The 14,314-nt window shown below is 39.8% G+C and overlaps 1 protein-coding gene across 1 annotated transcript; it reads right to left on the reverse strand.

Annotated features, from left to right (window-relative positions):
- Positions 1 to 10,133: 10,133 nt before the first annotated feature.
- LOC130987146 (ABC transporter G family member 14-like) lies at positions 10,134 to 13,678 on the reverse strand. The gene is made up of 5 exons (XM_057910775.1): positions 13,120 to 13,678; positions 12,077 to 12,866; positions 11,529 to 11,702; positions 11,202 to 11,389; positions 10,134 to 10,963 (listed from the first exon to the last, which is right to left on the reverse strand). Exons 1-5 carry the CDS (start codon positions 13,282 to 13,284, stop codon positions 10,319 to 10,321), a joined length of 1,962 nt encoding a protein of 653 aa, XP_057766758.1. The 5' UTR covers positions 13,285 to 13,678; the 3' UTR covers positions 10,134 to 10,318.
- Between the last annotated feature and the right edge of the window lie 636 nt (positions 13,679 to 14,314).

The following is a 14,314-nucleotide window of genomic DNA, read 5'->3' on the forward strand; positions in this document are numbered from 1 at the left end:
AATTCATCATCGAACATATTTTTTTTTTAAGAGTGACCTATTTCTTCTCTCCACCACACCATCTTATATAGGGATTACACGGTGTAGTAAACTGGATTGGAATCCCAAACACTGACAATGAATCAGAAAAGATCATTCCTAACACATTATTGGCCCTTTATCTCCTTTGCCATGAATGACCCGGTCTCCATCTTTTCCTCTATACAGGATTCGCAGGTTCCAAATGGTACAACCTGGATTAAATTCAATGTACTATTTAGACACGAGCCTTTGGATCCTGTTAAGATAGATGCGACCTAATCTAGGGTATCAATATATGTGTAAGATCCTCATGAGAGATTAGCCTTAACTTTTCTCTTTCTTTTGTTCGATGATGTAAATGCAATATAAAGGTATTTTGTAGACAAGTTATAGTATGAAGAGAGATGTTCAAAATACCAGAATAGATAACTTTGTCATTTCTTATGATAGAAACACCACTATCAAAAATGACATAAGATCCATCTATTCAAAATTTTGGAACATGATAAGGAACTCTCAAAAACTAAACTATGTCTTTAGAACTTAAAGACAAGGCTTCAATTGCAACAACTGCGACTCTAGTCACGTTGCCTATGAAGACAATCATCTCATCACTTCTCAGCTTCCTTGTCAGCTTAAAAAGCCATGCAAGGTGTAACAATCATTATCAGTTTCTCTCGTTATCCACTACTCACAACTGAGTAGAAAATGAGCTGATATGTCTCAGTTACTATAGCAAGTGAAGTACCTTAACCCTTTGCCTTGAGTATTGAAAGAAAAAATCTTCAATACTCAATCTTATCACACCACTACTCCCACTATTTCCCTTGTCTTTCTTGCCCCTTGGACCCTTCTTCTTCCCGTCATTCGACGAAGAAGATGGCTCTCCTTTGGCAATAACAAATGCTTGCACATCTCTTTCCCACAACTTCTTAGCCGTAACTAGAGCATTCAACAACTCAAAAAGAGTATTATCTTTCTTGCTCATAACAGCGTTGAGGCGGAAGTTCTTAATTAAAAGACTTGGGAAGAAAGTTCAGGATAATATCGACTTTTGCCTCACCGTCGATACTCCCACTGAGCAAGTCAAGTCCGTCAAAATTTGCATGACATGCTCGTGCACTGAGCTGTGCTTACTCATAAAATAACAAGATTACTCTCATCAAATTTAAATGAGCAGCTCAGTCCGACTCTCCGAACACTTTCTTGAGATTCAGCATGATGCTAATAGCATTGTCCATGCCCTGATGTTGGAGCTACAAGGTTTGTGACATTATACTCATAATATAGCATATAGCCACATTATTCGTCTTATGCCACCATTTATGTAATTCCTTTTTCTCATCAGTTGACTATTGTTCGGACCATAAGAACGTGGAGTAGTAAGCAACACAAAAATTGTGTTAGTTTGTGATAAAGATAAAAAATCCAAAACTGCGTTTCCATTTTATATATGTGGACCGGTTAAAAGACTTTGTGCAAGAATAAAGAAACAGGAGACATAGACATATCTGAAAGTAACGAACATAAAGCACATAATTCATAACAATAATATTGTAACCTTTTGATAAAACAATATTAATGAAACCTCCAACCGCTCAAAGAATCCCATGTGCAAGCCACGTGGGGTGGACGTTTACACACGAACCCCTCAACCAGACTATTCACCTAGTCATTTAATTTCCATGTCAACTTAACCTTTTGACAAAAGAAATTAATAGTTGGCACCTTAACTAGACCATATCATTATCAAGAAGGGACTCCGTGGGGGAGTTGTACATTGTACTTGATATGATATCTAAGCAATGACCACATTTTAACCTTGAAAATTAAATTCTCGAAATTGACATACTCACTCGGACCATGTCGCTTTCAATTTAATTTTCTTTGTTATCTTATTTAATACCATTCTCCAAAGTACTTGTGAAAATTACACAAGTAAGCCACGTGGGGTGGACGTTTACTGCATAACTCCCACTACTTTAATGGTTTAAATATTTTTATAGAAACCTCATCTGACAAACTTATGAGAAACAAATATGAAGTAAGCCACGTGGGGTGGACGTTTACTCACATTGTCAATCATTTTGTCTAGAGACCGCATGTGGAGGTCTACATAATTTTAAGAATAAAATTAATTAGAAATAACCACAATTTAACTTTGAAATTAAATTCTCGAATTTTGACATACTCACTCGGACCATGCCGCATTCAATTTAATTTCTTAGTTATCTTATTTAAATCCATCATCTAAAGTACTCATGAAAAATTATAAGAGTAAGCCACGTGGGGTGGACGTTTACTGCATAACTCCCACTACTTTAATGGATTTAAATATTTTTATAGAAATCTCATCTGACAAACTTATGAAAGAACAAACATGAAGTAAGCCACGTGGGTGGACGTTTACTCACATTGTCAATCATTTTGTCTAGAGATCGCATGTGGAAAACTAAATAATTTTTTAATCATCTATAAAATTATCAATACAGCTTAGTCCTTTTTTCTTTCAAAAGATTTGATCATGCTCAACACATAGTCCTAAACATGCTCATCTAGAACGCAACATGTAAAACATGCTCGCAGAATTCTAAAACATGCTTAAGAAAACGATAAACCTAGCATGCTTGTCTAAGCGCAGTTAATAAACACATATTAACAAGCAAAGACAAAAACAGCATGCATAGAGCATAAAGGATTAACACCACGACATGCAAAGAACAGAATTAAAACAATAAAGTTCTTCGTGACCCATTCGTGGAACCCCAAATTCTAATCTATTACATTTAAAACAGAAAAGAAAGCCCAAAAACGTAAACTTGGCCCGAACACTTCATCCGGCCAGTCTTTGGAAAAGCTAGGGTTTGGGCCCCCTAGGGTTTGAAAATTCGGCCACCTAGGGTTTGGAAAACCCTAGGCGCCGCCGCCTCCCTTGGCAGCCGCCCCTCCACCGCGCAGCAGCCACCCAGCGCTGCAGCAGCGCCCCGGCGCTGGCAGCAGCCTCCTCGGCGAGTAGCAACGGCAGTCGGCAGCGCTCGGCTCCTCCAGCAGTAGCAGCAGCAGAAGCCCTCGGTGCCTCCACCAACAGCAGCGCACGTCCAGCAGCAGCAGCGCACGGCGACAACAGCTCGTGCAGCCTCGGTAGAACCGGCGTGAAGACAGCAGCCTCGGCAGCAGCGGCCGCTCGACACCTGCTGGGCGCGCAGAGCGCGCACTCGCAGCCCTCGGCGCGCACAGCCCCTGCTCGCCGCCTGTCCTCCCTCGCCCAACCTTGCTCGACCAGCCTCGGCAGCACACGGCGCACACCAGAGGCCACAGCAGCAGCGACCAAGCATCGCCCGACCGGGTGCGCAGCGCAAAGCGCGCGCGCGCGCGACCCTCAGCGTGCACAGCCCCCGCCTCGCCCTGGTCTGTCTCGCCTCTCACACGGCATCTGGTAAGTCTCAGCAGCCGTAGGCGCGCACACAGCAGCGCACGGGCACGCGCGACAGCGCCGCCCGGCGCGCCTGCGGCGCACGCCGCCTCCCGGCGCAAACTTACCTCCGTGGATCTTAACTCCAATCCGTCCTTCGTTATTCCGATCTGATCGTCGTCGTCTTCATCTCGTTTTCCACAATTACAGATTACAACCGAAAAACAAATATAATTTGAAATCCAGCAGTAAAAACAACGCACATTATTAATCGTACATAAATTAATAATAGAGCCAAGAAAATAGTCCTGGGCTCTGATACCAATTGAAGGAATATTAAACTGAATTAACGTTCCACTTTGTCCGATGATCGTTTCTTGGTTATTATTAATTTATCATACAACGATTAATCCTAACATGCTCCTATGAATTTAACAGCTGCACATAGGTGTTAGGAAATACCTGAAGAATTCCTAAGAATTCGTCAATCCGTCGCTGAACAGGTCAGCCAACTTCAACGCTCCGTTTGTCCCCTCAAACGACCTCCAATCGTATTTTGTGAAGAAATACGACTTCGTCGTCTTCGAAAGAGCTTTCCGTGGCCGCCTGTTTCACCTCAATCGGAGTTCTGTAGAGGAAGTTATGGCTGTTCTTCGAAGACTGCCAGAACTTGATTTCCTGCGAGAAATCTGACTCCAGCTCTGATCTTCTGAACTGTATCCCGCTCAGCTTTCACCGTTGGATGGACAACGAGCTGTGAAAGTCCCAAGAGAGAATGCTTCTACGATTTCTTGCGCCCCCACACAGCTCTCAAAACCCTAATTTTATCAGTGTGTTTTTTCCTGAGAGCTGACAGCTGTATTTATAATAAAATAAATACGTAGGAGGAGCAGAAAAGGTACAGTAGGCGTTTTATCTCCTTTCTTGGGCTAGGAGACATTGGGCCAGTCCAGGGACCAGATACAAGGAATAAAGATGGGCCTCAAATAAATTAATTTATCTATGGTCAGCCCAGACCATAATTAATTTATAAATATCAGTTCATTCCACTAGAGAACCAATATTGACTTACCCCTTTATTGCCGGCATTTGAGTCGGGTCTTGTATTTAGACTTATTAAATCTTCGTATTTAAAATATCCGACATCCATTAATTAATTAGAGCTCTGACAGCCTAAATTAATTAATCTCTTTGTAATCCTTAAGCATAACCACTCAAACCTTATTATTGCGCCTGAACTTAATCAACCTGCAGGATTTAGCGCAATAAACATTATTGAGCTCCTTAAGGGGATGTCATTATCCTATATCGGATACGAGTACTAATACAGATAATCAGATATCATATATTAACCGCTATCACCCAAGATACAGAGTACTCAAGTTACTATATAACTCTCGCTCATAGTAAGTCAAAGTGATAAACGAATCAACATATATATCTGACATCTTATTAGTATTAAGATCTTATAAGTCACCGAGATCTTTAATTCATCACTTAAGTCAGATAGAAGAATATATCTGACTGTGGTCCTATCAATACGTATGACGTACCAGTATAGATAAGTAGTCAAGACAAACTACTTCCATCTATACCGCAGCCTAAACCGATGACTCGTCCTAAAGTCATCTCGGCTGTGATCATATTATATCTCTTAAGGTTAATCCAATTATATGGTCTTCTGTGATCTACAACACACCATATAATCTACTTGTATAGAGATAGAGAACATACATATGCAATCATGAACACAATCAGATAGGAGATTGGATAGTGAACTTAGGAAACATTGTATACAAGCATAAAACGTTATTGCTTTCAGTATACAAATCCAACAGATGTAAGATAAGCAAACTGTGTACTATATTTTGCCTATGAAATGAAGCATATTTCCCTTGTTTTGGATTATGATTTGTCTTCTTATTTGACATCAAAAACTGATTCAATGATTCATCAAAACACCAAAATAAAAAGTGATTCAAGGACATAAAACAACAAGATTTCCAATGACAAAATAAAAAATGATTCAATCACATAATAACCAACTGATCCACCAAGTTTCTCAGCATCAACAACAAGTTTTAACTTTCATCCAACCACATCAAAAACCATAAACAAAATCACAAGTTTTTTGAGCAGCTAACACATAATAAATAAGTTTTTCAAGCTTCCAAAATGCCAATTCAACTGGTTGATCCAGCAGTGGAATTGACATTTTTCCCTCGAGGTGATCTCCTGAGGATTGCTTGGTCCAGAGACTGTTTTCCCTTGCCTCTTGGAGCCTTGAATGGCTTGGAGGCCATCTTCCTGACTTTTGAACTCTGTCCATCTCCTTTGCTTCCAAGTAGTTTTCTTTTTTCCTTCCTCAACTCGAGTTCATTTGGAATTGCAAATTTAGTGTTTGGATCAGGCTCTCTGGGGGTACCCTCATCTATCACAACTGACTGTGAGCTGCCACCCTATTTTGTGGTTCACATAAACATGTCATGTCAGCATATAGTATGTGTTAAGTGAAGAATGGATAATCAAATGAACACTTAGTTTTAAGAACTTACGTGTAGAACTGTCCTTTCAGTCTCAGGATTGATATACAATCCAACTTCTTTACCACCCCTCTTTGCTTTGAACTTGGCAGGAGTAGATGAAGTGGAAGCTTGAATTTTCTATGTAACCTATGAAATATGGAAGCAAATTAAAAATCAGAAGGAAGATCAGTTTTGTCAGTTTGTAGGGCAGTTATCCTTCTTGTGGCTCTCACTCTTGCAGATGCTACAGTGTTGATTCTGTCCTCTTCTTGATAGCTTGTGGCTCTTCCTTGGCTCATTTGTTGCTCTGACTCTTACCTTCTTTGGCCTCCCAGTTTTCTTCTCCACGGGTGGAAGTTCTATGGCATCAGATTCTCTGACATTCCAAAACTTCAAACCTGGAACAGGCTTAATGGATTGTTCATAGGCTTTGATGAATGTCGATTTGTGATACCAATTGGGCATGACACTCATGGGATCCAAGGATGAAGAGTACATGGTAGCAAGAGCATGACAACAAGGAATACCTATTAGTTCCCAAATCCTACAGGTGCAACTTTTTTGATCTAAAGAAACAGTATGCTTATCCTCACCTTCCCTATCTCATACCCATACTCACCAATATTCCATATAACATTGCAAGACATTGATTCACTTTTTGCAATTTCAAATAGCTTCATGGAGTTAGGAGACCAATCACATTTCCAGGAAGCAACACTCCCCTTTCTATCCTTAATCCTAGACATTGCTAAGACTCTGATGTCTTTAAGACTCTGATGTCTTCAAGCATACTGATGATTGGCTTATGCCTAGCCTCTATGATGTTAGAATTAAAGGACTCTAAAATGTTATTGTCCACCATATAAGTACTGCACCTGGAACTTTGATATGCACGGCACCAATTCTGAGGAGGATAATGCAGCATGTCCTCAGCTGCACTCTTTTTGATCGAGCTTATCTTGGCCAAGCTCAGTTTGAACTCCTCATGAAAGGAGGTTCTGCCTCTAGAATTTGGTTTGTAACAGCTTCCATCAAACCCTAGTAAAAGAAGCAAACGAACTATATAAGTTTCTTTAATATGTTTCAGTATAAAGACTGTATATTAATAAGAAATGAATCACCTTTTGCATATCAGACATTATAGTAACAGTATCGAGCCATCTCCAAGCTCAAGCTCATGTTTGAGCCAACAGACAAACCAGCTCCAATTGTGTTTGTTTTCTTTGTTCACTATTGCCCAAGCAATAGGAACAACACCCTCATTGTCATCTTTTCCCACCGCAGTTAGAAGGCAACCAAATGTCACACCTTTAAGGTGACAACCATCCAAGGAGATCAGCGGCCTACAACCCCCATTCTAGTTCTGCCTGCAAGCATCAAACATCACAAAGAGTCTTTTAAATACCCTCCTACCATTAGCCAATTCATCCTTAGACAACTGCAGCTCCATCTTTGAACCAGGATTGGTCTCTTTCACTTTCTCAATGTAACCCATCAGCATGTTGAACTCTTGTTTGTAACTGCCTTGAAGCTTGGTGATTATTGCTTTCTTAGCCCTCTTACACTTTCCCATACTAACATGTAGTTTCAGGTGCTCTTTAACATGTCCCTGCATATCCTCGGCTGTAAACCTAGGATTCCTGTAGACTGCATCCTTGAAATAATTTGCCAAATAAGATTGAGAAGCACTAGGCACTTCTCTTTGCCTACAACAACTGTGCTCTGCCACCAGTGTTCTAATGATCAAACTCTCTTTATCCCCATCCTTTGATGCAAGTAATACAAAGGGACAGTCCTTTTCACTAATGTATACAACTCTAACTCACTTAGGTTCATTCTTCATAAACTTAAGCTTGTATCCAAATCTCACAGAATATCTGGCTAAAGCCTCTCTAGCATCCTTTGCCTCGGCAAAGGTCATGCCTAGCTCAAAGTTTCCTTGCTCACCCTGGTCTCCAGACCCTATCATACCCCCATCCTTCACTATATCCTCATCACTATCTGTCATGTTGTCACTATATGTGCTAGAGTCCGAATCAGAACCAACCCCTAAATGATCAGAAAAAGTGTGATCATGCTCATCCCCTTCATTCTCACTACCTATTTCATTTACATGTATACCATCATCCTCTTCTACATCATCACCTTCTCCAATCTCGGCATCATCAACCCCCTCACCCTCCTTTTCAATCTCCAACCCATGAATATCCTCTAATTGATCACCTTCATTTTCCTCATCAAACAATGGTGAAAGTGTAACAGGGGGCAGGGGATCTCTTTCATGGTCAGGAAACAAAAGAATCTCCTCTGCTCCAAGTAACGTAAGATAATCAAACACTTTTTTACAATGCTCATCATTCCTAAGTAACACTAATCCCTTTTCAATGGTATAATCTCCATCCAAAGCATACACACTCTTAGGTCTACTATCATAACACTTAGCAAATTCTTCAAATATACGATCAAGACTCATGTTTTCAAAGTTTTCTTCAATTTCAACAGAATTATAGCCATCATAAACCAATGGTGCAGATCTGAATCTTTCTTCCAAATACCCCAATAATTAAAAACGAAAGTTACACGACGCATGCTGCAACAGAAATAAGAAGAAAATAAGAAAATCAGTTCACATTCAACCATTGCAAGTGCGAAAACAATAAGACTTAGAAAATTCAAAAATCCAAATAAAATTGAATGCTCTGAAACTTATGAGGTTTCCACCAAAAAAAGAAAGTAGACAACTTACCTTGATCGTGATTTGGTGGCCAGACACAATAGCTTCGTCTTCCTCTCGCTCGTCTTATCTGGAATCCACTGATTCAACGATGGATGCAGGTTTAATGTTGAAGAAGGTGAAGAGACGATTCATATGGCCATCGATTATTAGGAAGCCCGCCATTATACTAACTGTGGGGCCCACAATGATTAAAATAAAAAAATTAAAGAAATAGACGGCGTTAAAACGGAGGACCAAATTATTCGATATTAATTAGTTCAGGGGTTTAGTTGGCACAACTTCAACTATAGGGATCCCAATGTGATAATGGCCACCATGATAGGGGCTTATTTGATACTTTTCCCTTTTATCAATACTCACCGTCGAACAATCTCAAGAGCGCAATGAAGAACTATCTATGTTGATTTGCGCAGATGAGGAATAAATTAGCTAGAGCGGGACACAAATACCTTTTTTCGATTTTGAAGTTAATTGGGGGTAGGGATGGCAATCGGGTACGACGGGTACGAATAGTGACTATCCATACCCATACCCACGAACTGAATGGATAGTGAATTGTAACCACGAAACTATTCATGGAAATCAAATGCCTGTCAAACCCATCCTAATAGGTTCGGATTTTCGCGGATATCCGTTACCCGCAGGTAGATTGCCATCCCTATCTGGGAGGGACAAATTTGTCAACCCGAAAAGTAATTTACTGCAGAAATGAGTATAATGTAACTTGAGAGGTGGATCCAATTTCTAACAAGAACAATAGATTAGGTGCGGACCTTGGTTTTTCTATGGGCCGGGGCTGATGTATAACAATCCTATCAAACACGTGGTATAAGGGCATATAACTTTGCTATATGGGCCTTAATTAGCTTATCAAGCACGGCCTTAAACGTTAATTTTTTAAATCTTGGGTCGAAAAGAATTGTCTTACTTATGATGAGACAGAGACATTAATATTTTTATATATTAATTCAATTAATCGGTTTTAATAGATCGGTATCGGTTAAACCGATTAATCGAATTTCATGGAATTCTATAATCAATAATCAAATCGAATCGGTAAGTTTCAGTTTTTCGATTGATCGAAATTTCAATTCGATTATGATTATAACCGAATATCCGCGACTCCGTTTTACCACTCCTTGTTGGTTGCTAATAAGCCGGGAAAGTGATTTAGCAAGGATCGATGCGTGATTTCGCGGTCTTCTCTCCGCTCTGTCTCTCTCTAGGCAGCTAATGCAGGAGTTGATGATCCAGACTAGTTTTATTGATTCAAATGCCTCACATAGCAGAAATACGATAGTGGAGGTTTGTCTTCTTGTTTGCTGTTTAACTGTCATCTCGATTGATTACCGTAATATCTTTATTATACTTGGGTATTCACATTTCTCAATCTTTTTTCTTTTCTTTTCTTTTTTTTTTCGTGGATGAATGCTAGATATTGTTCTAGAGAAATACTGAAACTTCTCATAATTCAGAAATAAAACAGCACCAGAGGGTGCTACATTGATTTCTCAAGTTATATATATATTTGCCTAAGCTAAATTATTTTCACGGTTGAAGAAAAAAATGAAACCGTTGGTTGAAGCCCTTTTTCCGGTAGATTGGTCTGCCTCCGAGAACACCTCAATGTACCCTGTGCACAGCTATATATGCAAGTAATCGGTAAACTATCAACATGAGAACCATGATGGATATATCCATCCATAAATGGCTTAAACCTACTGCGTTGATGGCAGGATGATCTGAAACTCGGCAGTAGACCTCCTTCGAACATTCATAGTAGTCGTCCTCGTTGTAGTGAACGCCTAGGAGAAGCTTGTAGGAGTAATAGCTGAAGCTTAGATACTTTAGCCATTCTATGAATGGGGGAATTTGTTTGACATAGTATCCACCAGCAATGAGGAAGACTAGGGTTGTAACTGAGGCCAGAGTCGCTGCCTGTTTGACGTCCATGAGTATGGCCCCGAATGCCAAGCCAAGACTCTGGGCAACGAGGACACTCAAAAGTACAACAAGCAGGGAGAGGATGAAGGTGGAGGGGTCTGGTTTGAGGCCTCCCATCCAATAGAAGATGAGTGTAAAGGCTGTTGGGAGTGCAAGTTCCATTGGAAGATCTCCCACTGTTCTGGCTAGAAAGTAGGCTGAGAGGCGGTACATACCAGATGACCTTTCCTTGATCAGCATCCTTCTTTCTTGAGGAAACGTGAAAACAGCGTTGTAGAGGGGGTAGAAGCCCCAAAATACTGAGAAAAAGAATAGCATGGCGATCTGCACATTTCAAGATACGCGTATTAGCACTGAACTTGATTTCTGATTCTGATATGGTTTCATTCTAGTTACATGAATACTTAGCACCTTTACTTGACTTATTAGTTATGGTTCATGGAATTTACGGAGTGCTGATCAAAGTTTGGTGTCCAAACTTGCCATATTGTGTTAGGGTATCTGTTTGTATGATGTATGTATATGAGAATATATGATGATGATTTTTTGTGGGAATGCTTACACGGTCATCAATGTGAGATGATGGAGTCTGCCACCATAAAAGCCCTCCAAGTATTGCCACGCTCAGGACTTGGAAGATTCTTAACTTGTTGAAGGCTTCAAATCTTCGCTCTCGTAGTCCCCGTATAAGCAGGATCTTAAATTGATGCCACCAAGTTGTGCACCATTTCTCAGAATTCGCCCGATTTCCTACATCAGAAGACTGTCGCCATAAGTATTCAATCACGAGTGAATTGAGTGACATTCAAGAATATTGTATTACTAATGAGATTGCAAGAAGAATATAACAAGCTCCCAGAATATGAAGGAGATTATTGGAGATAGTTACTTATAAATGCCTCTTTGTTATTGTAGCTGCTAACTTCTGAACTACATAGCTCGATTTTCAGCCTTGTAGAGATGTTCTTGTCATAAGCAGTTGCAAGAAATTCCTTCACAGATTTTGGATCTTGTTGTGGGTTGTCACTGTTGTCAGCATCATGCTGGAGATCAGGTCCGATTCCTGGAAGCACATATGATGTTTATATGTCTTCATCATACAATGAAATAAAATGTCTACTTGTCTACTCTCAACAGTGATAACATTAGAGAAAATTTCCTGTTAGCAGCTGTAAACTCCACTACTAGAAGAGATTAGAAATTTAGAACTGCCCAACTACGAACTGATCCTTATATTGAAAATGTGTGTGGAGTATTATGAGGGTGGGGCCATCTAATCCCACTATGATTTTAATAATGAGAAAGTGGCCTAAGTGACATTCTATCTTGTTATGAGAAAGGAATATGAAGTCAAATGTTTTTAACTTTTAACTCCTTTTATGCTAAAACTATTTTCATATAAAGTATATGCTTCAGAAAGTTGAAATTCTTAATTACCGTTGGCAAGATCAAGCAAGAGATCAGCAGGATTAACTGTGATGGATGTGGAGAACCCAATGGAAGAGAAATACTCCAAGGCAACCGATGCGAGGCCATAGTAAATCGGAGTTCCTTCAGAGAGCAAAACTAGCTTGTCGAACATGTAGTAAAGACGGCTAGAGGGCTGATGAATAGTGGTTATGACAGTTCGACCTCCACTAGCTAACGCTTTGAGTGTCTTGATTATGCGGTGAGCTGCAGTTGAATCAAGCCCTGAAGTTGGCTCATCTAGCAATAATAAACTCGGGTTAATCAACATTTCTTGACCTATGCTCACCCTCTTCTTCTCTCCACCTGATATTCCTCTAAAAAGTGGCCCTCCAATCATGCTATTCTGACACTTAGTTAACCCAAGTTCTGCTATAACATGCTCGACATGCTCTACTTTCTCTTCTCTGGTCAGGCTTTTGGGTAGCCTCAGCAGTGCAGTAAATAGAAGAGTTTCAAAGACATTGAGATGTGGATATAGAACATCATCCTGTGCAACAAATCCTGTTCGACGTTTGATAGAGCCTGAAAGTGGTTGACTGTTGTAAGTAATCTTTCCTGACAAGCTTCCAGAAAGGCGGCCTCCAAGAGCAGTGAGGAGGGTGGTTTTTCCGCTGCCTGATGGGCCAAGCATTGCCAGTAGCTCTCCTGGATTAACCATGCCCGTTACTCCGTTGAGTATTGTTTTCTCTTTAATTGTTGATGTTCCTCCACAACTTCCTTTCCTTTCATAGTTTACTTTATAAACAACTTCTTCAAACTGAAAGATAAGAAGAATATTCAGAATGATTATTATTTTTCAGTGCATCTTACTGGAAACTATATGGTTCCTTAATGTGGAGAAGCTCTATTGGATCATGATACTTATTGTGTATGCTCAATTAGTCCTTTGTAAGTAACAAATGCATTCATCTGTTTCGTGAAGTGAAACTATATTTTCCTAGGTCCTTTGAATACGTGTGTATTCAGTGGGAGCGCTTGTGTGTGTGTGTTAGAGAGAGAGAGAGAGATACCTTTATAGTTATGGGGTATAAAGTCCGTTGTAAGAAGGAGTGTGAGCTCTTCTGCATGGAGTATGCCAGATAAGCTGTGGTACAGGCTTCCATCGTAGTTGGTGGACCTGTGGCCAATTCTGGGCAATCATTTTCTGGTTTTGGAGCCACAGAAGAGAGGGGCATGGCCGAATACAGCTGATCCTACAACTGTTTGTTAAATGTGCTGGTGGTCACTCACTAGGTTGAAGGAAGAAGTTAAAGAGTTGCTTTTAACTTAGGTTTCCAATGTGAACTTGTTGCTACATATATATAGGCGGACACTTAGAAACGAGGATCTCTATGTGCTAAAGTGCCCGCGATGTAAACTGGGCCTCTCTGGTGGATTCCACCTTTTTTTGTTGTAAAAACTCTTATGCTAGTCTTGATCACTTATTTATACTCATCTCCTCCAATGTACCTCTTCTTTTATCAATTTTCCATCACATTCCTCTCTTTATGGTCATCTCATGCTTGCTTCATATAACACCTTTTTTGTATTGTATTTGATACGAACTGTTCTGCTTGGAAAATAAATCTTAATGCAACCTACAAATGAGAACTGGACCACTGTATATTTTTAACAGGCTTGTTGTGCTTTTTTGCTTAAACCTGTTGACATATTACCCATATAAAATTTGGAAATCATATTCAGTAGTACCCTAGGATCTATGATGAAGACCCTAGGCTTGGGGTATTTTAAACGTTTCTTGTATTTACATTTGAGCATTGTCCTGTAGTATTCTTCCTCAAAGACAACATAGTGCATCCCACCTTTCACTTTATCTAAATTAATTAGCTTTGATTTGATTTGTTTATAGATCTATCTGCAAATGAATTCTTCCACTGTAATATCAATTCCTGTCCTGCTGCACCATTTTATTGTTTCGTCGTATTTTATTTTCTCCTTGCTGATAAATATTTAATTTGTAGATGTCACTGTGAATAGTGGAAGGGTGCATTTTGCATAACATGTGCACAATTATATCTTTTCATCTCTTCAACATCATTTGGCCATTGAATTATAGTTACTATTAATTTAAATTGCTGTGATTGCAGGAATTATTTATAGAAACTAAGCACATTAGGTGGACTAAAAGAAATGACCCTTCTTCTTCTAGTTCTATAACTTGAAAGGTAATATGCTGTCTGCACTCATTTTTTTTATCCTTTTCAT

This window comes from Salvia miltiorrhiza, chromosome 5, assembly GCF_028751815.1.
Source record: "Salvia miltiorrhiza cultivar Shanhuang (shh) chromosome 5, IMPLAD_Smil_shh, whole genome shotgun sequence".
Classification (NCBI taxonomy): Eukaryota; Viridiplantae; Streptophyta; class Magnoliopsida; order Lamiales; family Lamiaceae; genus Salvia; species Salvia miltiorrhiza.